At 38.1% G+C, this 24,870-nt stretch overlaps 1 protein-coding gene across 24 annotated transcripts in view; it reads left to right on the top strand.

Annotated features, from left to right (window-relative positions):
- The window catches only part of LOC139747298 (uncharacterized), a 221,744-nt gene extending 198,988 nt beyond the window's left edge, over nucleotides 1–22,756 (top strand). For 10 of the 24 annotated variants that reach the window (XM_071659424.1, XM_071659422.1, XM_071659425.1 and 7 more), the window contains 5 exons: nucleotides 352–717; nucleotides 2,610–2,881; nucleotides 3,059–3,229; nucleotides 9,578–9,713; nucleotides 13,229–15,234. In XM_071659424.1, coding sequence (XP_071515525.1) covers nucleotides 352–717; nucleotides 2,610–2,881; nucleotides 3,059–3,229; nucleotides 9,578–9,713; nucleotides 13,229–13,435 — 1,152 coding nt within the window. In that variant the 3' untranslated portion in view covers nucleotides 13,436–15,234. The other 14 variants (XM_071659428.1, XM_071659436.1, XM_071659419.1 and 11 more) reach the window with 7 other exon arrangements.
- Nucleotides 22,757–24,870: the final 2,114 nt, after the last annotated feature.

The following is a 24,870-nucleotide window of genomic DNA, read 5'->3' as shown; positions in this document are numbered from 1 at the left end:
TTGCTGATACAGTCAGTATTGTCCAAATAGCTTTGACAACTTTATAAGAAATAATTGGGTGAAGAGCAAGTAAAATATTTGTTTTAAGAAAAGAATTTTGAATGATGAAATTTACCCCAAGAAAATGTAATGTACAGTAAAGATCAAGTTTGATGCAAAAAATTAGATGGAACATTGCTAAGTAAAATACGTAGTCCTAGATGGAAAAGATTTAATTGCCCCAAATAGGTGTTTGTGTAAGTTTGATTTTTTTCATGAAAACAGAAAGTAAATTTTGTAAGAAATATGTGTGAAAAGGAAAGATATAGTAATACTCACAAAACTTACAGTTTTGTTTATTCACATTTTCAGATGAATGGGGGGTGCCTAGGTCCCCAGCATCACTATGCTCCAATGGTACCTCCTGGTCATCATGCTGCTGGTCCTATCCTTACACCTACTGGGCCACCCCAGTTGATGGCTGCCACTCCTCAGCCTCCACATACCCACACCTCCCTGTATGGTCAGGCACCTATGGGAGTGGCACCTCCGCAGGCCGTCCCCACCCACCTCACTGCAGTCCCTGGCCAACTTTCTGCAGCACCACAGAGTCTAGGAGTCAGTGTAGCTCCTCAGCTACCCCCTCAGCACCACCATCATGCACAGCAGCAACCTACACCTCCACTGGTTACACCATTCCCTGCCCACACTCACCTTCATCAACTCCATCATTTACATGTAAGTAATTTTTAGCATTTTTATTTATTTTATTGTAAGCAAAGAGTAGAAAAGTACCAGTAATCAGAGGCAGCCTTTCAGGACCCAAACCATGACACTTCAAAGGATGTGTTATTTTCAGGCAAAAGAAGACATAAAGATGAAAGAAGTATCCACCAAAGAGTTAGAAACTGTGCTGCTCTGTCGTAGAATGATCAGGCTTGTGATGTAAATAGAGGCCAGCATTCTTAACATGCTTAGGCTTGTGCTTCATTTTACACAACAGAGTGACAGCAGCATTACATGAATGGAGTAGGAGATATCCTGTATTCACATATTTATGAGCTGTAGGCAGAATCGTTTTTCCTCTTTCTCGTTATGCTGCAAGAATATCTTCTATGTAGTTGATGCCTCTATTAGGTTGATAATTTTCATGAAGGGTAAAAATGTCAGCTTCAGTGCTAAAGCTTCAGTGCTAACCCTAAAGGTAGTAGTGTGAATGAATGTTTCCTATTTTGTCTGTTTTTCTGGCTCTACATCGCTGAAGTGGGGAGTAGCGATGCTGTTTCCTGTGGGGTGGGGTAGCGCCAGGAATGGAGGAAGGCAAGCAAGTATGAATATGTACATGTATGTATATGTATATGTCTGTTTTTCTGTATGTTATATGTGTATATGAGTGGATGGGCCATTCTTCGTCAGTTTATTGACACTACCTTGCTGATATGGGAAACAGCAATTATGTTTAATAAATGATATCTGATAATGAATGGATGGGTTGTTCTTCATCTGTGTTCTCACGTGTTACATTCCTGGCATGAGTTGACTGTGGACCGACTGCTGCAGCCAGGATTCAAACCTTTATGCTTGACCCTAGGTGGCCCGTGAATGCATCAAGGTCAGAAATAAAAGAAAAATTTAATATTTCATAAGTAATAAAAGAAAATGAAAAAAAAAAGTAATAAATTAACCATATCTGTTGCTGTTCTAGGTGCACTGAATGCATGTGGCTTATCCCATATTTTGACTTGCAGACTTGTTTTTTTAGTTTGTTCTCACCCATTACCAGTGGATTATTGATGCGCAGAGAACTTTTTCCACTGCTTATGGCTGACCATCAGCCGGATTATCACTACAATAGTGCCCTAAAGATTATTAATGTTGACACTGTATGAATTTTTCCCATTGCTAGTTATAGTTGTATGAGGTATAAGGCATCTCTGCATACTTTACAGTATGGATATTTGGAAAATAGACAAAATTTAAGACCCTGTGGAATCTTTGGCCATTATCAATCTGTAGGGTTAGTGGAACATCTGAATTACTGGGAATGGCAAAAAGCTCGAGATCCATAATTGTTAGGGTTGTGTCATTATATGCTGATGAAAAGTTTTAGAAATCCTAATTTCTGATATTCATACAAAGATTTTTCCTTGCGGAATGAGATCCTAGGTAGAATATGCATATTAAGTACATTTAAGAGCTTTGATGTTTTAGAAAATATTAAAGGAAATAGCTTAAATGATAGGGTCTCCCATCTGTTCAACCTACTACAGTACCAGCAAAAAATGTGTGGAACACCACAGCAAAACCTGTAAATTATATCAAAAATAGAACATGATAGTTTCCTCCAAGTTGTATCAAACCTGAAAGGTTCCCGAACACCTGTAGCAATCATTAGCATTGAATCCAAAGTTTTCACAAGTGAACCATGGTTGCAGATAGCTGCAGAGACAGAAGAATCATGTGAATCAAATTTAAGGTATAGATTAGGTTAGATTAGGTTGTACTGTTATCCTACCAGATATTCAGAATTTCTTTTATCCTTTTTTTTATTAACAGAAATCCTGCTATTTACTACATGATACATGGTACATACATACCAGGTTGAACTTTTTTTTCTTTTTTACTAATAGGCAAGCAGTGGAAGTGGAGCTGGAGCAAGAAGTGCTAGCGTCGAAATGCTAGGACGAGGCCTTTACCGTGGTCCAGGTCAGGGTCATGTACTAGGTCGTATGAGAGGACCTAGAGGGAGCAGTGGAAGCAGCTTGGGAGGCACAAGACGCAGCAGTTCTAGCTGGCGAGGAAACACCATGCCTCCAGCTGCCCCTCCACCCCCACCTCCCCCACCCCTACCTAGTGCTGCTGCAGCAGCTGCCACTTATCCTGGCATTCTCTTACATTTCTTGTGAGTAATTTTTTATTTTCTGGATATGGTAGTTTATTTTAGCATTCATAATACATCATAAAATCAGATGGAACCTTTTTTTATGGTATATAGATTTAAACAAACCCAAGGATCCTGTCAATTGAACTTAGCTGGTGTGACAAATGTTTTGTTTTATAAAATACTGTGCACTTCCAGGGCAATGTTGTCACATCCATCACTACATCAATACAGCGTGGTAGACCCAGTGCCTGCGGAAGCTCCAGACACGGAGAATTATGAGGCTTTACTACATCTGGCAGAGAGGTTAGGCGAGGCCAAGCCTAGAGGCCTTATGAAGACCGTGATTGACCAGCTCCCGTCCTATAGGTAAGATGCAGTAACCTTGTTTTTACAGTTCTGCATATAAGCTAATTTTTCAACTTGTTAGGCAGGTTTTGGTTCACACATTATATCTTACCATATATCACATTGAGCAGCAAAGTCAAAAGACATACCCAGCTAGTGAATGTCTGTGACACTCAAGTCACTCTAAATGACCAAATACTGTGTGCTTGTTTACTTAAGATAATGTAAATACAAAGTTCTCCATGGCTTTAAAAATCACCATTTGATGGAAAAATCTTCTTGAATGTACATTGAATGTATTTTTCTGTACACAGGTGAAGAGAAATGGTTCAGATCTAATAGAGCTAACTGTTCTTCTTATTTCTAATTGAATATTAAAACTGAGATGAAACATTTTGAATAGTTCATGCATCCCCACAGGTTAAGGTCATGATCTTTTCCCTTTCTTGAGTCTTCATTCTTAAGAAGAAAATTGTTTTATATTTTTGTACACTTTTCCATTTATAAAAAAATATTTTGAGATAAATGTGCCTTGGGGATGGCCAAGAAAAAAGTCACTGTGCACTGAAAGAGCTCAAATCCCATGGAAATTATGTAAGAACTTGTTTCTAAACTACCCAGTCCTTGATAATCAAACACTGAATTACCGCAGCACCTTGAAATATTCTTACCTTTTAGAGCTTTTCTTGCTTAACTTAGCCTACTGTAGCCCTCTACCCATGAATGAATGCTGGCTACTTTGCCAATAAGTAGTAATTTAAAACCTAATTTATAAGCCCCAGATAGGTGCTTCCAGACTCCACATGTTCAAGATTACACCAAAAATGAACAAGTCAACATTTCTCTATTACTGGAAGTAGTGCAGCCTTAGGCTCTGGGAGCCTTTAGAAAGGTCTACACCAGGACTCTTTCATAGAAATTGGTTTTGGGGTAGTGATGATTAGATAATAATAATGATAATAATATAACTAGATTTACGGAGTAGGCTAAATATAAATCTAGGCCAAAATGAGTTGGTTAGGGCAGCCTAGCTGTCTTTCCATTAGATCCACAATGCTTTGCCCAGACTAGCACTATAATAGCATTTGTTTTACTCCAAGATAATTATGGTGTGTCTATGAACCTGTGGTAACCAAGATACTCTGCATTACTGGTTTCATTCGGATGTTTCACTATATGCATGCCTTGCTGGACAAAACATACTCTGCATTACTGGTTTCATTTCAGATGTTTCACTATATGCATGCCCAGCTGGGCAAAACTTAAGACACTGGACTGTGTTCTGGTTGATGAACCTTTGTAGTCTTCTTTAATGACTCCTTACTACTCATGTTTGTTCAGACTTTTGCTAACCCCTGATTTCAGTGCTCTTGACAGCTGCCTAGTTTGCTTGGTAGAAGTACCAACTCTACCATCTCTGACTAATCTGTTTGTGCATTGATATACTATATTCTAATTTCATAGCATAAATTCATCCATTGGTCTTTGTATACTCATGTTTAGAAGTAGTCAGTAGGAACATTAAGTAGGAGCCACTACAAACACTGCACAAGAGTTGCCCTCTGCCAGTGGCATTTTAAGGATGAGACACTAATGGCTAATAAGCGGCACTGGAGATCACTAGTTGTCCATACTTTATTGCCATGGCCACTCCCTTGAGGGAGTTCCAGTTGGGAACAGGCATGAGAGGTATAGATAGATAGATACATACTCATGTTTAACTTAAAGTGAGTATGTGCTGATGTCACGTGGCTTGTAGTATCAAAAAAAGCCCACGTTGTTTTTGTATTCGTGCCTGTAAGCAAAACAAAGCTGGTGGTTATTATAGTTACCAGTATTGTTAATCATTTATGTTTTTACTAAATGGATTAGGATGCAAAATATGTGTAGGTTATCTTCCATGCAGATTCTAAAGTTTTGAAAGTTTCAGTATTCCTGAGGTCCCACTCATTTGCTCTGTCTGGAAAATGAATGCCTCTCTACTAAATTGCTCTCTTTTGGAAGGTTTCTCGGATATGTGCTCTGCAACCCCATTTAAACGTAATCATTGAATAGGAAATATAGAGGATGCTCTTCAAGATTCCCCCCCCCCAAAAAAAAAAAAGCAAATGGATTTGTATGTAGCATTTATGGATCTGGAGAAGGCATATGATAGAGTTGATAGAGATGCTCTGTGGAAGGTATTAAGAATATATGGTGTGGGAGGCAAGTTGTTAGAAGCAGTGAAAAGTTTTTATCGAGGATGTAAGGCATGTGTACGTGTAGGAAGAGAGGAAAGGGATTGGTTCTCAGTGAATGTAGGTTTGCGGCAGGGGTGTGTGATGTCTCCATGGTTGTTTAATTTGTTTATGGATGGGGTTGTTAGGGAGGTGAATGCAAGAGTTTTGGAAAGAGGGGCAAGTATGAAGTCTGTTGTGGATGAGAGAGCTTGGGAAGTGAGTCAGTTGTTGTTCGCTGATGATACAGGGCTGGTGGCTGATTCATGTGAGAAACTGCAGAAGCTGGTGACTGAGTTTGGTAAAGTGTGTGAAAGAAGAAAGTTAAGAGTAAATGTGAATAAGAGCAAGGTTATTAGGTACAGTAGGATTGAGGGTCAAGTCAATTGGGAGGTAAGTTTGAATGGAGCAAAACTGGAGGAAGTAAAGTGTTTTAGATATCTGGGAGTGGATCTGGCAGCGGATGGAACCATGGAAGCGGAAGTGAATCATAGGGTTGGGGAGGGGGCGAAAATTCTGGGAGCCTTGAAGAATGTTTGGAAGTCGAGAACATTATCTCGGAAAGCAAAAATGGGTATGTTTGAAGGAATAGTGGTTCCAACAATGTTGTATGGTTGTGAGGCGTGGGCTATGGATAGAGTTGTGCACAGGAGGGTGGATGTGCTGGAAATGAGATGTTTGAGGACAATGTGTGGTGTGAGGTGGTTTGATCGAGTAAGTAATGTAAGGGTAAGAGAGATGTGTGGAAATAGAAATAGCGTGGTTGCGAGAGCAGAAGAGGGTGTTTTGAAATGGTTTGGGCACATGGAGAGAATGAGTGAGGAAAGATTGACCAAGAGGATATATGTGTCGGAGGTGGAGGGAACGAGGAGAAGTGGGAGACCAAATTGGAGGTGGAAAGATGGAGTGAAAAAGATTTTGAGTGATCGGGGCCTGAACATGCAGGAGGGTGAAAGGCGGGCAAGGAATAGAGTGAATTGGATCGATGTGGTATACCGGGGTTGACGTGCTGTCAGTGGATTGAATCAGGGCATGTGAAGTGTCTGGGGTAAACCATGGAAAGTTGTGTGGGGCCTGGATGTGGAAAGGGAGCTGTGGTTTCGGGCATCATTGCATGACAGCTAGAGACTGAGTGTGAACGAATGGGGCCTTTGTTGTCTTTTCCTAGCGCTACCTCGCACACATTAGGGGGTAGGGGGATGGTATTCCATGTGTGGTGAGGTGGCAATGGGAATGAATAAAGGCAGACAGTGTGAATTGTGTGCATGGGTATATATGTATGTGTCTGTGTGTGTATATATATGTGTACATTGAGATGTATAGGTATGTATATTTGCGTTTTTGGACGTGTATGTATATACATGAGTATGGTGGTGAGTTGGGCCATTTCTTTCGTCTGTTTCCTTGCGCTACCTCGCAAACGCGGGAGACAGCGACAAAGCAATATAAATAGAATAAATATATATATATATATATATATATATATATTTTTTTTTTTTTTTTACTTTGTCGCTGCAAAGTATATATATATATATATATATATATATATATATATTTTTTTTTTTTTTTTTTTTTTTTTTTTTTTTATACTTTGTTGCTGTCTCCCGCGTTTGCGAGGTAGCGCAAGGAAACAGACGAAAGAAATGGCCCAACCCCCCCCCCCCTCCCCATACACATGTACATACACACGTCCACACACGCAAATATACATACCTACACAGCTTTCCATGGTTTACCCCAGACGCTTCACATGCCTTGATTCACTCCACTGACAGCACGTCAACCCCTGTATACCACATCGCTCCAATTCACTCTATTCCTTGCCCTCCTTACACCCTCCTGCATGTTCAGGCCCCGATCACACAAAATCTTTTTCACTCCATCTTTCCACCTCCAATTTGGTCTCCCTCTTCTCCTCGTTCCCTCAACCTCCGACACATATATCCTCTTGGTCAATCTTTCCTCACTCATTCTCTCCATGTGCCCAAACCATTTCAAAACACCCTCTTCTGCTCTCTCAACCACGCTCTTTTTATTTCCACACATCTCTCTTACCCTTACGTTACTTACTCGATCAAACCACCTCACACCACACATTGTCCTCAAACATCTCATTTCCAGCACATCCATCCTCCTGCGCACAACTCCATCCACAGCCCACGCCTCGCAACCATACAACATTGTTGGAACCACTATTCCTTCAAACATACCCATTTTTGCTTTCCGAGATAATGTTCTCGACTTCCACACATTTTTCAAGGCTCCCAAAATTTTCGCCCCCTCCCCCACCCTATGATCCACTTCCGCTTCCATGGTTCCATCCGCTGACAGATCCACTCCCAGATATCTAAAACACTTCACTTCCTCCAGTTTTTCTCCATTCAAACTCACCTCCCAATTGACTTGACCCTCAACCCTACTGTACCTAATAACCTTGCTCTTATTCACATTCACTCTTAACTTTCTTCTTCCACACACTTTACCAAACTCAGTCACCAGCTTCTGCAGTTTCTCACATGAATCAGCCACCAGCGCTGTATCATCAGCGAACAACAACTGACTCACTTCCCAAGCTCTCTCATCCCCAACAGACTTCATACTTGCCCCTCTTTCCAGGACTCTTGCATTTACCTCCCTAACAACCCCATCCATAAACAAATTAAACAACCATGGAGACATCACACACCCCTGCCGCAAACCTACATTCACTGAGAACCAATCACTTTCCTCTCTTCCTACACGTACATATATATATATATATATATATATATATATATATATATATATATATATATATATATATATATATATATATATATACCTATAACTGTTTGAGGTATTAGTTTGTAGCTGGATGTTTTATAGACTGTCACCATAAATCAGTCTTGGGCTTTCCATTTAGAATGGATGGATGCAATACCTTCTGTGTCTTTTCTTTGAAATTTTCCTTTCGTTCGCGTAGAAATTTCATAAAGTCTTTACCATGTGGGTATTTTATCATCATTGCATCTTTTATAATTCTGTTTGTGGTCTCTTGAAAGTTTGTATCTTCATTGATTGTTACATACTTTTTTATTTTACCTTTAACCTTCCTTTCAGGCCTAGAAAATTAACTAGTTTTAAAATCAAGATTATACAGGGGCAAACTAGAGATACATACTACCATCTTACTAACCTATATGTTTTCCGTCATGAACAAGTTAATCTTATGAGGGTAAATCAAAGATGCTATCACTTTAGTGATGGTTTTGAAATGGGAAAATTTGAATTTACAATGTAATGAGCTAGCTACTGTTCATTAGTCGTTTGGGTTGACTTGATAGTCACTCAACTTGTTGTGATTGCTGTTTGACTGTGTAATCTAATTTGAAGCCTGGGTAAGACATGACAGCTGTTATATCTCGAACTTTGCAAGGTTCAGAAAAGATGTATCACTAACTTTTGTGCTTATGAAAGTGGGTGTATCTTCCTGTGTATTTATGGTGAAATATGGATTAATAGTAAAAAGAACAGTAGAGTTTAAGCAGTGGAAATGTATTTTGTAAGGTTAGGATTTGGTGCACCAAAAGTGTATAGAATGGAAAAATAAAAAGTTGAATATTAGGTATGGCAAGGTGTTGAGGAAGGAGTGAAGAATGGGATTCTGAAGATTTTTTGGTTGGAAATAATGGATGCAGGAAAAAGCATAAGTGCTTTGAGTTATATAAGACTTGAAAGAGGCATAGAATTATTAAGATTAGAGTGGAACAACAAGATAAGGGAGTGTATAGTTGAGAGAGGGGTAAATTGGAGGAGTTTTTATATTTGTTTACTGTTGTATTTGATATCAAAAGATTTTTTCTTTATTCCGGTCTAATGTATACTTACTGAAATGAATATATGAAATATGAGTGAAATAGACAAGTTTTATTACAGACCAAGGAAAAATATTACATTTCTTGAGATATCTGTTCAGCTAGGTTCCCTCAATATTTAGGTATATGATATGTATTGGAGGAGAAATCTAATTAGCAGACTTCAGTTTTGCTTAAATCACTAAGCTGTTTGTATGGTGAACATTATGGTGATTTTATACAGTACAGAGTAGTAGATCTAGTAGATTTATCCTTACACAACTGTTTTGATTAAATCAGTAATAACCTTTAAATTACAGGTACACAGGGGAGAAGTCCGACACTAAACAGACAACGTGTGTGATCTGCATGTGCGATTTCGAACTACGGCAGATGTTACGTGTATTGCCATGTCTGCATGAATTTCATACCAAGTGTGTTGATAAGTGGCTGAAGGTAAGTTGCTCTGCTGCAGCTGTTTTGATCATGCACTAGGGGTCTTGGTTGTCTCGGGGTCTGTATTTGGCTAGATGATTTGGGTTGGTGAAAATATCAACATACTAGAGTAACAATGTTCCAGAACCTTATGTCTCCCAAGTAGCGCTTGTGTCATTTAAACACCAAGATCCCTGTTTTATTTTTTATGGGCACCACAAAAATCAGTTGCATGAATTTTAAAGCTTTTACATTGGGTACAAGTTACTGAAAGTGGGATTTGCTATTAATGTCTTACAGAGTAGTTATTTAATTTTTGACTGTTTATTCCTTTCTCTCACTTTATGATGACTCTTATATGTCTTTCCTACTACCATATTATGTCCAGTCAGCAGGCTTTCATAGATCATGTGTAGAGCAGTGTACAATATTTTCATGTATTTTAACATATTCCTTTATTACTGTAAGGTGATTATTCTCAAGATGATTGTGTGTGCTCGCTTAGACACCAGATAATAGATTTATGATTCTGGGACAATCAGGTAGCAAGCATGGGTTTTTCACAGTGCAATTTTCCCAGTGTATTGACCACGTTGTATTGTATACTAGCCCTCACCCACTAACAGTATTGCTTCTCTTATTTCTTATTAGAGGCGAAAGTGTGCATGAAGGCTGCTGTGACATACCAGTACCGTTGCCATTTTGTCCTCTAAGTCAAGTGGACTCCTTCATCTCAGTGGCAGATATCACATTTTGTCTCCTCCCTCCAGCTGCTCCATCACCCGAATGCTCTCAAACCAGCTCAGACCAGTCACTCTTAATTTTAAACCAGAATCTATTTAAACCTTTATATTGAATAGCCATTATATCCATAATAGTCTGATCCTCCTTATCACCTGATAGTCTTCATATGATTCAATCTTGAGAATGAATCCCCATTTTCTCTATATGAACGAGTCCTATTTTTAATATGGATGATTATGGCTCTATTTTAGGTAGCGTCTCAGCTGAGGCTTGCCTGAACTAGCTCTCAGGGTCAGTGTTTCTCAGCAAGATCCAGCTTGTATTTTTAAGAATATCATTTGTCATTTACTTTCAAGTACATGATTTATGGCATCCACTGAGCTGAGAGATGTAGAATTAGTTATCATCCTCAAACTTGCCTCGGCTGGCACGAGCCCTACAGCAAAGCCAACTATATTTTCCTTATCCAGTCTTTGTAATTCTTTGTGGACGAGCTTGGCCGATGGTGTCACAGATTTCAGCTCATTCCGGGATTTAATGGGCACTTGTGAACAGGTTTTATCGCCTCATACGTGACTGTGGCCTGGGTCTCGTCTCCCGAGAGTGAGGCGTAGTTAACACTGGCTAGGCTATATATGATCATCTTTATGTAGTGTATATACATCTAATAGGCCTTAGTTATATGTGATATGACCAACATTTAATAATTATTAGATTATGTTTCTATGAAGTCCATATTCAAATTCATAACACTTACTATATGCACTCTGTGGAAACAGTATCTAATAATGAGAAATGTTGATCACATGACATTTGTGATGAAGATTCCTTGAAGATATCTGTCCTGATTATATGTTCAAAATGCTCTTAGATTTTTTCTTTTTCTTTTTGTGTAGTATTGGTCCATTGCAAATGTAAAATTATTTAGACTCCTTCACAGATTAGTTTTAATGACTAAAAGTTAAGCCATTCTTGATTATCGTGGGCAGTTTTCTCTTGGAATTTATGTTTTGTGAAATGGAATCTGGTTCCCTTATTTTTTCCATCATAGAAATCAAAACTGTCACTTCAGCACACCCAGCAGTCACTTTGAGGTTTAAAAGCTTAGTGGGAGAAGGGGTTTATGTACATATTTATGCACTTCTGTGTATGCTATGTATACATCCTAGATATTTGTAGATCATATTTTTTGCATTTTTTTGTAGCTATCTAAATTTGAAGGGCTGATCTACTTGTTAAAGCAGTAAATATGATGTATGGTTCATGGAGAATCTTTGTGGTGAATGTTTCATTATCTTATAACTTGATTTGATAATCATCTTCAGAATTTCCCCTTCAACCAGAGCAGATATTTACTGAATAACAAATGTGGAAATGATGCCTGTAATTAACAAAATGCAACAGCAACATCAACTACAAGCCTTCAAGTAACTGTTGGGCTTAGAGTCGTCAGTAGCCAGTTTCTTGCCTTTACACCCCTTTTTCCTCCTGTTTGTATTTTTGGATTTTAACACATCCAGAGCTTTTTGTGATGAGCAGCTAATAAATAATAATATGTTGTTCTTTCTTTTCTGAGCTTTATGATGCAAAGTATTATCAGCAGTGAGATCACAAAGAGCTCTGAGCTTCTCCCCAAAGCCTAGTGCAAAAGCCTTGTATTTTAGAGGTTTTTCCTCCAGTGAACATATTTTGCAACTGCTCAGCCACAGTACTAGTCCTGCAAACCCATAACTGCACAGCCTTTTCCATTAGATGTTAAACATCCCTCTTTTATATGTGAGAAGTGGCTTCTCTGATAGTGATACAAATAGTATGTTAATAAATATAAAAAATTTACAAAGTGCTATATGCTTGCTGAGCATTGTTAGAAAATATGGGCTTTACAACTGAACAGCATTGGAGATGAGTAAAAGAGAAACAGATGGTGAAAGAGGACTGACAGTGTAACATTTTCCTATTGTGTTTGTAACACAGCACTCTAAATTTTGGTAAAGGCTATCATACGAAGGTGTTTCTTTGATATTAAAAAGTAAATTTAAAAGATTATTGAATGAAAATAAATTTTTCTTGACTTTGCCAAGGTATGTAAGCACAGCTATAATTACTAAAATATCTTTATGATAAAAGTAATTGAGAATGAATATAAAAAGTGAGAACTCTATTAAACTATTTCTGTGGACATAAAAGTCACTGAGACAACGGACTGAAGTTTTGGTATCTGATGCCCTTTATACTCATCTCTAGTGTTACTCACCCCAACTTTTTTTAATACCTGGCTTCTGCACTGGGTTCGCAGCTTGTTGGTACTGCACAGTTAGTACATGTATGGAAATACTGTGAAGTTGAAGCCAAGGGCTTTGTGCATTCATATGCAGACTGTGTAATTGCTGTGGAGATAGGGTAGATATGGTTGATGAGGTAGATATCTTGCTTCAAATCAGTACACATAATTCTGCTGAAGTTCAGGCACTGATGTCTGTTTGTCATTCTGTATTGTAAGCAAGCTATCTTTCTCATCTTACTGGTTTTCACACATCGTGTCTCCAGCAACAATTATGCATACATATGAAATTACATGTTAGTCCCATGCTTCATAGTATTTCATGGATATGACTTCTGACTGGCTGATACCATGCTGTTGGTAACCTAGACTGTGGTCAGTACCATGCAGTTGAGTCCCTTCACTGTGGTTGGTGCCGCGCAGTTGGTACCCGTGACTGTGTTTGGTGCCGAGCGGTTGGTACCCTTGACTGTGCCCCGAGCTAACCAGTGCGTGTGTCTTGCATGAGCAGGAGGGTGGCGTGCCTTGTGCCGTATACCACTGCTGGCTGCTTGCATGCTTGCAGTATCATGATGATGGCCTTTTTGGTGCCTGCAGGTATGTCCCTCTTGGTCACACTGCACACTGGTTCGGTCGTCAGGTGTTTCCAGGCTTTGCGTTTTGGGTAATTTCAGTGTATATCACCGTGTGGGTCACTATGCAGCCTCTAGTCAGCTGATTATCACTCCTGCTGTGCAATTCAGTCTTTAGCAGCAAGTTTATATATTTTATCCAGATATGAGTGCACTACCTTCAATTCATGCTTCCACTGTGTCATGCAATGTAAAGTTTTATTTTATTTATTTATTTTTTCTTATGGGGACTTCTCAGTGTTGTATCTGGTGTTGCCAAATGTCTGCAAAGCTCTGGAAATATGTGACATCCAGCCAACATCAGGCAAGACTGTCACCAACTGGCTGTAAAATACTCCTCAAGCATAAAACATAGGCCTGTCCATCACAGCAGTACACAGGATGCCCAAGAGGAGCATTTTCTCCAAAGTTGTTTGCCATTTGTTTAGGAACTATAGAAATGCATTCAAAATTTATCACCATATGTATAAAGTTAGTAACACTGAAAATGCACCGAGTAAGTTTAATAAAGTAAAGAATAGAATTCACATTATTTCAAAAAGGAAGCTCTTGTTTGATTAATAATGTATAGTTAGTACATTTGGGATTGTAGAGGAATGCTCAGTTTTAGTCTCAAAAGTCTGCCCTAACACATTGATATAATTTTGTTTCCACTAATCCTTACGGGTACTGCTTTTGGTTGAAGTTTGTTTGACATTTTCTGATTTTTCAGGATCAAAATAACATTTCAATGTTCCAAAATTAACATTAAAATTAATCAAAAGCAGTTTACCATGGGCAAGTGTGAGAAAGTTATGTTAGGATACCCATAGAAAGACTTAACCATAAACCTTGTGCTTGTGACCTTTCCTTCCTGTAATTCAAGTTTGTGGCAGCCTGGTCAGCTTGCAATGATTTGTTTTACTAATTTTATTAATCTGTTGCATGTAATGTAATTAAGAATGAGGAGAAAGTGCTGTTCTTGCTGTGCTGGTGGCATCTTACCACAGCATCCCCGTTGTCTCATCCCAAACTGCTTGTGATGCTCAGAATTGATTGACATTCTAATTGGAAATGTAGATTTTTTTTTTTTCCATAAAGCCTATAAGTTTACAATGTAAAGTTTGCGGAAGTCAGGATTTTGCTTCGTGGTCAAAGACTGGGAATCCATATACTCAGTGGGTGTTGATAGTTTGTTGCTGGGGTTGTAGTTTGTTTTCTAACTTCCACCACAAGCCTTGCAACAAACTGCCAAATAACTGAGCAACTGGACTCTTTGAACCCAAGGTCAAGCATCCAAGTCCTGACAGCTGTAATCATCGGTATTAGTAGTCAGTGATACAGTTTCAACTTAACTACCTTTATGTTTTCCTCTTTAAAAACACAAAGCTTAGGAAATATGTTTTCATAACATCAGTAATTTGGTATTAATTTTGAAATCAAGTTACAGCCAGTTTTTGACAGTATTTAAAATGTCTGCTACTTGAGGCCTTTTAAAGTTTCAGTTTAGAGAAGGTTTAATAGTAGGTCTTGTTAGTGTTTGACATATACTATTTTGCATTAGAAATCTTCAATAAGAACTTTCATTTGATAATTTAGTTAATTCATGCCAATACATTCACATTATGGATAAAATTATAAGCATATATACATTTTATATTAACTGAATTCATTTGCTGCCATCAGTTTTTTATGAATAGATGTAGAAAGAATAACTTGGTGTATATATTTAATGAAAAAGTAAATCAGATGACATGTTTTACATGAAGTAGTTCAAATTAAACCTTTGTTTCCTTGATCTAAACTTTAGTTATATGCTAGATATGATCAGCTGCCTGTAATACATTTATAAAAATTTTTCATTGTCAGAATCTAATCCTGTCTACTTCACAACTTGCTTATGTTTTTTCAGTCAAACCGGACTTGCCCAATATGCCGTGGTGATGCCAGCGAATTTCTTAAAGAGACCAGTTCTGAGTGAAGCAGGTTGAAATGTATAGGGAAGAGAAGAGCTGGACAAGATGACCACTGGGAAGGTGATAAAAAGCTGGTGAATTTCAGGCCTGTGGTATAGCTGTTCCATGGAGAGTCTAAAGTACAATTCTCCCATGAAATAATCCTGTCTCCCAGATACTCTGGAAGGTAGGCTTTGTGTCTCAAGAAGCTGATAGACCTGGTGATCAGGAATTTGATCAAAAACAAAATCTGTGCTCATCTTTTGAAGGTGTTAGTGGAGTATGGGCTATATCTACCAGGAGTTCAAGATGTGAAAAGAGTTGTTGCATATCAAAGAGCAACAAAGAAAGTTTTTCTGTGTATGGTCTTTTTATGTGTTGCACTAGGAGCTTGAGGTGGAGGATTTGAGCTAACTGCAAGTGTGTGAGGAAGCAAAGTAGTGCTTTCAGTAACAAGAATTGACACCCAGCATTCACTTTCATACCAGTCTTACTGAGTTGACTTCCCAAAGCTAACTGTGCATATGTGCAGTGTGCATATCTGATTGTTCACAGGACAATGGTGAACCTTCCCTTGTTGTTCTGTCCAAGGCTTTGTTTGTCTAGGGCTCCACAGGAGTTTATGTTATTAGCTGTCCATTTTCTGTGTTTGCCTTCATGTGATGAGGCTGTGTCTGCAACATTAGTCCTTTGACCCATGGTGTCTTAGATATTGCCAGGGAGTTTTTCTCATTTGTGTTGTGCATGAGGACATAATGGATAATGTTTACTTAAAAAAAAGACCCATATTGTTGTGCTATGCAGTATATAATAATTCCTCATTGTGGGGCTTATTTCTTACTGGCAGAGAAAGTAGGATCATGTGTGATATTGTGGTCAAAAGCTTAACCAGTTCCAAGAAAAACAACAAAAAAAAAAAAGATGCAAGCAGTGCTGGTGTCATTATCCAGTTTGGTATTTGTGGAACACCACTGTAACTCAGCTGCATGTTCATTCAGCGTTAGATCTTCAGTATTGATGTTTATAGCTTGAAATTCAAAATTTATGCTCAGACATTGTTACTCATCTATGTCGTCAATCTCAATGGTTTCGTGGATAATCTTAATACTGTAGTATTTTGCTGAATATTTTAGTGATGGTTCGTTGATTATATAATGTTATGACCAGTACGTCCAGTAGCATAGTAAGCATAGTAACGATCTCTTGGAATTGCACTCATACTCAAGAGTTTCTTATAATCTAGCGGTGTACTTTCAAGACTACCTATCAAGGCATTCAAACCATTATATTTCCACAATTATTGTGTTTGTGCAGTAAATATGTAAATGGTATTTGAACCAGGTCATTGCACAGTCTATTGTCTCTGAAACTTGGGCATGTCTGACCATGATATATGCATATCTGATGAAATGTAAAGCTGTTTCCAGTTTGTACAGGTACATAGAAGAAGCATTTACAAGTATTAAAGCAACTTAGAGGTGTGTTGAGAGTGTAGTGATAGCATTGTATAAGGAAGTATATCATATAGTATGGGTATTGCTCTTGAGTATGGCTGAAATTTCTCAAATGTGTCCAGAGCTATTTAGTACCTCCCTAAGCATGCTGTATATGTTTTAAATGGGAAAAATACAAATGAGTCATGATCAGATTGTGCTTGTAGTTTGAGAAGGATATTCGTGAAACACACAAGTTATATGCTGTATGGTAGTTCTTTATGTGGTGGGCCATATTAATCAGGTAACAGACAGAAAAAGAATTAAGTTGATAAGGTGATATTTTATTAAGAAATAATATTGTTGCCCACATCCCCATAGAACTCCATGAAAATAATACAAAGTAGACAAACATCACCAGTAATATTAATAAAATTTTTAGAATTGTAACTGTCAATTAGAGCTTTGGATTTTGGGCTAGTATTTTCAAGGGTTATACAAAGGTTGAATATGATTTATGCTAATGGGGGCTCTATGCTTAAAAAAAAAAATCATCTTTTGAAATGTTACGTTATTTGTTAAAATACTTAGTATTTTCCATTTGCTTCTTAGACAATTAGAAAGTGTGTACCACAATTCTTCATAACTTTGATATGCTGATTAACCACTATATTAAACCATTTTTGTGTATAATTAGTGTGAACTGTCAACACTTAACCTGCAATATTCTCAACCTCTTTGGTGTTTATCCCTCACATTAGCAAAACGACAAAAAGTAAAAAAAACGCCCATCTCACAGCCTCAGTACTTGAAATACAGACCTTCCATTGCTTAACCTTTGTTTACATACTCTAGTTTGGGGAGGTTATGTAGTTACATATCCAAGGTGTTTCACAGCAGAAAAAAAAATCCATGTTTTATATATGAAGAGATGAGATACTGTATTAAGGCAGTCATATTTGTGATAATCCATGTTTAAGCATCCATTTTCTATCACGATTCCACACTCCGTTTCCACGTTCCACTGCCTTCCTCGTATTCACCACAAATGCTTCCACCTCACACAGTGAACTATGCTGGCCAGACGGCTCTTGAACACAGTGCATGGAAAGCTGCATGTCTTACAAATTTTGAGCAATTTATGCTATTCATCATATTAATGTATAGCAGAGCAATTTATGCTATTCATCATATGAATGCACAGTATTAACTGCTTAATGATGTTAAAAGAGACAATAAAAAAAGCTTTCCTGCACGAAAGCCCCTTAAGTTGGTGATTATGTAATTTTTTAGGCTGCTGTGTTTAATATGTGATGTGCTGCTTCTGGTGGTAGCATGGTTAAGTTATTTTTCAAAGGTGATGGATGAGTGTGGCATGTAAGGCCGTCTCCAGCATATTTGTAGGTTCACTCAGTGTGTTTTGTACAACCATGTGCCTCATTATTTAGTGTAATTAGCAGCATCTCTCACATGTTTGAATTTAAATGGTGCTTGTACCATCATGTACTATTATCAGGAAAGAATGAATGGACATGTCCTGGCAGGTTTCAAGTGCAGAAATTTATTACTTTTGAAGCATCGAATGTAGTGTGATAAAATCTGCAGGTCAGTGAGGGAGATTTGCCAACCACAATTAATGTAATATATATGTATATTTAACTTTAACACGAGCATTACTTGTCTTTCATTTGAGGGACAAAAATAATCCAGTATACCTGCATAAGCTGTCTTTCATGTGAGAGGATGCTGCAACTCTCAATGTTGGTGCCCCTCCTTGCTGTGTTTAGAGTCAGTCATTTTTGGCCCAGGTGTAGAGCTTGCTTCCTGTTGCATGATATTCCCTCAATTCATGAAAGTGTTAGGGCTCAGGTTATTATTGGATCCAATGCAGGTTATGTATTTGTGATTTTAGTATTGAAGTGATGCTCTGACAGGGCTTACATTACATTACAGTGAGAGGATTTTCTTATTTTTTCCCCCTCCCAAGATACTTGCATAGGATCCTTTTATCATCTGAAGGACTGTTTAGGAGTGGATATATATTTGTTGTTGGTGTCTAATTGTGGAGGTTTGCTAATCTACTGTAGAAAGGTAACCCTGATATATTGCTTGGGAAAGATTTTGCACTTTGTTGGAAGGGCTCCATGTTTGGGAGATTCAGCTTCAGCCCGAATCTGAAGATAAACTTGACATGTCCTTCATATCGTATGTGTATTGGCTTGAACTGTAGATGCCTTGAGCTGCTCATGTGTAGTTCTCCCTTTTTACTGTCAAGCTGGCCTTTTATACATGTATTTCTTAGGCACTATACTAAATGGCTCATTTATCCTGTTGTGGCCCTCTGTAGTTAGGTACTGTTTTCCTTTTCTGTAGGGTAAACCGGACTTTGCCAAATACTTCCACATTTCCTCTCTTCATCTTTTAAGTGATAGAAAGCAATACATCTCTAGTTTTTAGCCTGATGAGAAAAATATCTTTATTGTAGTTTTTTATCACCACTGGAGGGTTTCTAGATTTTTACTTTTAATTCTTATCATGTGTGGTGCTCCCTACCTTGCCTAATAGGTGAAGAAGTTTTTTCATTCTTTGTGTAAAGCTCTTTCATGAAAGGTTTTACAGGTTATAAGTTCATTCATTTTCTTAGTTATGTCACTTTCTTATTTAACCATTCCACAGTGTCTTGGGTTTGCTGTTCGCCTCTTGCTTCACAAGATCAGTGTTGATTTCCCCTATTAGGCATATCTGGGATGCCATTGTGTGTATAAAGTATTATGGCTTGATGTTCAAAGCTCACGGTATTCTACTATATATACTACCTCAGCCTTAAACATGCTAAGCACAATATTCATAAGTTGGACATAGTTCTTGATAGTGTCAGAACTAACGACCAGGTTAAAAGTTTTACAACAAGTTTAGTAATCCCATGCAAACCGTGATCATGTTTTCCATAACAGTTTGTGGCATGATGATGAAATTTGGTGGTCTTTAGACATACGAAACTAAGGATGGCAAAAATACCAAATGATTAACATCAGAGTGCCATCACATCCTGTTGTGGAAAACAAACCTTGTGTGATTGAACACCTAATATTCTGTCAGCAGCAGTACTGTAATTGGTAGTTGATGTGCTGTAACTGACAATGCTTTGTACCAAAAGTTGTAGTTGTGTTGAAATGGGAACTGTATACACAAGAAAAATTTGCACTATATTTAGCTGAAGATATTGCTGCTAACAGAGGTGTGGAAGCTGGGGCCACAAATTACAAGCAGGTAGCAGTGACATGCTATAGTGTAAAACAAACTTTTATGCAGATCTATATTTTGATCAGTAAAGGGACATATCAAGATGTAGCTATGCATATGTGTTCCAAGTTGTGGGTAAAAACTGCTTGTCCTGCAGCTCACCTGTAGCAACTCTTTTGTGACCCCTGCTCTGCTTGTGTGCTATCTTTGGGTCAATTCCTAGAAGTTGTGGTGTGGTCAGTGTGATGTGGCGGCCAGCTGCTGTTAGCCTTGCTTGTGTTCAGTATTGTGTCCATGTGGCTGGAAAGTTTTAGACAACTTATTTAATCAGTTTGTTGCATTGGCTTTTTCTATTTATGTAGATGTAATATATAATTCCCTCTGCATTCACCTGTTGACCCCAAATTAACATTAAAAAAAAATTCTGTATGAACAGGTTCATTCTTAGCATATCTATATGATTATATTCTTGCTTCCAGTAACCATTAACTTCTAAACTCATTTTATTGCATACACATAGGGATAATTTTTTTTATAGTGAGGTTGTTCCCTCCTTCATTACTATTCACTGGCATAGATGCCGCCACACACACATGACCATGGGCCCTATGTTACCTGCCTTCATGTGGCTCCTCCAAGGAACAGGGGCAGAATTCTTTATGACACCTTGAACATGTTACAGAAAATACAGAGTTAATATACTGTATTCTCCAGAAGGGATTTCTTAATGTTAATGAACTGTTGTGTGTTTGAGCCTTCATGTGGTGAAAAAGAATTCTGGTTAGCATTAATGGTATTAACCCTGTATACAGAGTTTTTCAGTATATAGTACAGTAATTACCATGTTCATATATATTTTTTTAAAGGTGAGCCTTTGGTTTTAGTGGTTCTTCTCAGGAAACATTTATTAAGAATTTCCCATAGACTTTTTCAGAAAATGGGTTATCATTTACAGAGGCAATGTTTCAAATTATATATTGGGTAAGGTGACATATGGGCCCTGTCCGCACTAACCTGCCTTGTAGTACAAATGTGCATTTTGTATTTCACCTAAATTCACTTAATTTTCATGAATATGCATATTATACATAAATATATATATATATATAATATGAACACATACATTTGTGTGTGTAAGCAAATACTGAATGGGGGTATTGTAGATTTCTTTGCTACACTATTGATAATGTTCTCAGTACCCAAGGGCCTTGGTAATTTCCTTTTATATTAGAGCATGCAGGGAAACTTGCTGCATACCTAAATTACTCATTTTACATTTAAAACGTTAGTCATCTTCCTTATTCACCATTTGTTATGCATTGTAAACTTGAAGTAACTTGAAATTACAATTGAATGGTTTTTAACCTTTTCATCTAAACTATAATACAGTGCACAATAGATGTATTTTATGATTATAATCGAAAAATGTCATCTTAAGTCTGTATCCAAATTAATCACAAATTCCCTACTTTTTGGCTATATAGAGCAATGCTGATATTTTCAAATATACCCTGTGTGTTCCTCATTCTAAAAGCTTGTGATTGTTTACAGAAATTTGAGATTTAGCAGACATTAGTCCTCAATCAAACATGAATGAGTACTTGTCTCAAAATGTTTAAATTGTCCTTCATGCTGTACTGTGGGCACATCATTAAAGTGATTATAGTCTCAGAATCCTTGCATAGTGTCTTGCAGCATTTACACTTAAATTGGTTGTAATAATAAAAGTCAGCCAGGTTTACATTTTTTTTTCTGTTGGGTTTGTGATATTTTCCAGCAATTTTTACTGTGATGTGATGAGTGACTTTGCAATTTATATTTGTAAATGTGGGCGAACTTGGCCATTCTCACCTATTGATGCTTTTGCTTCAAGCCAAATGATAAAGGCTTCCAGGATAATCAGTGTTCTCTTTATTAATGCAACACTTGTAAATGGTTACAAAAACTGTAGTCCAAGTACCCTCTTTCTTCCTAACCTACCTGCTTCTGACTGCAGTTAACCTGCAATTTGTATGCATGTTTGTTGCAAGTTTACTAATGATCTCTTAGGCTCCCATTCCCTTGTAGGTAGTAGACATTCCAAGGCATTCCATGCTTAACTCACATGGCATTCCAAACTTACACATTGACCCTCTTGACTCTGATAGTATTGAAATGCAGACCTGGTAGGATCATTATTGAAACTATTCTCATTGCTAAAACGTTTTATTTTGACTTTTGATACCTTTTTTCAGAAATAATGTGGATATATGTCTTCTACAAAAATTTATTATTCCTATGTAATGAAAACCCCAAGTTTGTCATAGAACAATTCTGCTCCTACTGCAGATGGCCATTTTTGCTCACAGTTTTATGCTTCTGGTATGTAGACCAATATTTTCAAGCATGTAAATGTAATTGCTTTATTAATCACACTTCGGGTGTCTGATTATAATTCCTCTCCACAACTTTTAAAAGGTTTGTTATATGTACGTTCCTATAGCATTACTCTTATAATTTTTCTCTTACCCCTTAGAGACCAAAGACATGAATAGTTAATGGATATTTCCACATCATGTAATTTGTCACCTGATAAACTTTTACCTGCTGCTGTTTCCTGCTAATAGGTATTCCCTTAACATTTTATCATTGTGATCAGGTATCAAATGTATCAGTACAGTGTAGGCAAGATGATAGATTGATGCTAGTACCAATAAAATAAACACTAACGCCTCATGTCTGTGAACAAGTTGTGCAGTTGTGAATGTCTACCAATGTGGTTTTTATCTTATGGCTAATAAAGGAAAAGCAAAAAACATTTAATTTGTAATTATTGTACCCAAAATATTATTTAACCATCACAAGGTAAATTTTTATTGTATTTAAATGTACTTATACATACATACATAAATTATCATGTTTACATGTGCTGGATGATGTGCATATTTATTATTATTTTTTATTTTTTATTTTATATTATATTTTATTATATTTATTGTATGTAGCATTTATGGATCTGGAGAAGGCATATGATAGAGTTGATAGAGATGCTCTGTGGAAGGTATTAAGAATATATGGTGTGGGAGGAAAGTTGTTAGAAGCAGTGAAAAGTTTTTATCGAGGATGTAAGGCATGTGTACATGTAGGAAGAGAGGAAAGGGATTGGTTCTCAGTGAATGTAGGTTTGCGGCAGGGGTGTGTGATGTCTCCATGGTTGTTTAATTTGTTTATGGATGGGGTTGTTAGGGAGGTAAATGCAAGAGTTTTGGAAAGAGGGGCAAGTATGAAGTCTGTTGGGGATGAGAGAGCTTGGGAAGTGAGTCAGTTGTTGTTCGCTGATGATACAGCGCTGGTGGCTGATTCATGTGAGAAACTGCAGAAGCTGGTGACTGAGTTTGGTAAAGTGTGTGGAAGAAGAAAGTTAAGAGTAAATGTGAATAAGAGCAAGGTTGTTAGGTACAGTAGGGTTGAGGGTCAAGTCAACTGGGAGGTGAGTTTGAATGGAGAAAAACTGGAGGAAGTGAAGTGTTTTAGATATCTGGGAGTGGATCTGGCAGCGGATGGAACCATGGAAGCGGAAGTGGATCATAGGGTGGGGGAGGGGGCGAAAATTCTGGGGGCCTTGAAGAATGTGTGGAAGTCGAGAACATTATCTCGGAAAGCAAAAATGGGTATGTTTGAAGGAATAGTGGTTCCAGCAATGTTGTATGGTTGCGAGGCGTGGGCTATGGATAGAGTTGTGCGCAGGAGGATGGATGTGCTGGAAATGAGATGTTTGAGGACAATGTGTGGTGTGAGGTAGTTTGATCGAGTGAGTAACGTAAGGGTAAGAGAGATGTGTGGAAATAAAAAGAGCGTGGTTGAGAGAGCAGAAGAGGGTGTTTTGAAGAGGTTTGGGCACATGGAGAGGATGAGTGAGGAAAGATTGACCAAGAGGATATATGTGTCGGAGGTGGAGGGAACGAGGAGAAGAGGGAGACCAAATTGGAGGTGGAAAGATGGAGTGAAAAAGATTTTGTGTGATCGGGGCCTGAACATGCAGGAGGGTGAAAGGAGGGCAAGGAATAGAGTGAATTGGAGCGATGTGGTATACCGGGGTTGACGTGCTGTCAGTGGATTGAATCAAGGCATGTGAAGCGTCTGGGGTAAACCATGGAAAGCTGTGTAGGTTTGTATATTTGCGTGTGTGGACGTATGTATATACATGTGTATGGGGGGGTTGGGCCATTTCTTTCGTCTGTTTCCTTGCGCTACCTCGCAAACGCGGAAGACAGCGACAAAGTATAATAAAAAATAATAAATATTTATTATTATACTTTGTCGCTGTCTCCCGCGTTTGCGAGGTAGCGCAAGGAAACAGACGAAAGAAATGGCCCAACCCCCCCCCATACACATGTATATACATACGTCCACACACGCAAATATACATACCTACACAGCTTTCCATGGTTTACCCCAGATGCTTCACATGCCTTGATTCAATCCACTGACAGCACGTCAACCCCGGTATACCACATCGCTCCAATTCACTCTATTCCTTGCCCTCCTTTCACCCTCCTGCATGATCAGGCCCCAATCACACAAAATCTTTTTCACTCCATCTTTCCACCTCCAATTTGGTCTCCCTCTTCTCCTCGTTCCCTCCACCTCCGACACATATATTCTCTTGGTCAATCTTTCCTCACTCATTCTCTCCATGTGCCCAAACCACTTCAAAACACCCTCTTCTGCTCTCTCAACCACGCTCTTTTTATTTCCACACATCTCTCTTACCCTTACGTTACTCACTCGATCAAACCACCTCACACCACACATTGTCCTCAAACATCTCATTTCCAGCACATCCATCCTCCTGCGCACAACTCTATCCATAGCCCACGCCTCGCAACCATACAACATTGTTGGAACCACTATTTCTTCAAACATACCCAT

Source organism: Panulirus ornatus, chromosome 68 (assembly GCF_036320965.1).
Source record: "Panulirus ornatus isolate Po-2019 chromosome 68, ASM3632096v1, whole genome shotgun sequence".
NCBI classification, from domain to species: domain Eukaryota; kingdom Metazoa; phylum Arthropoda; class Malacostraca; order Decapoda; family Palinuridae; genus Panulirus; species Panulirus ornatus.
This window is presented reverse-complemented; position numbering and strand designations above follow the sequence as displayed.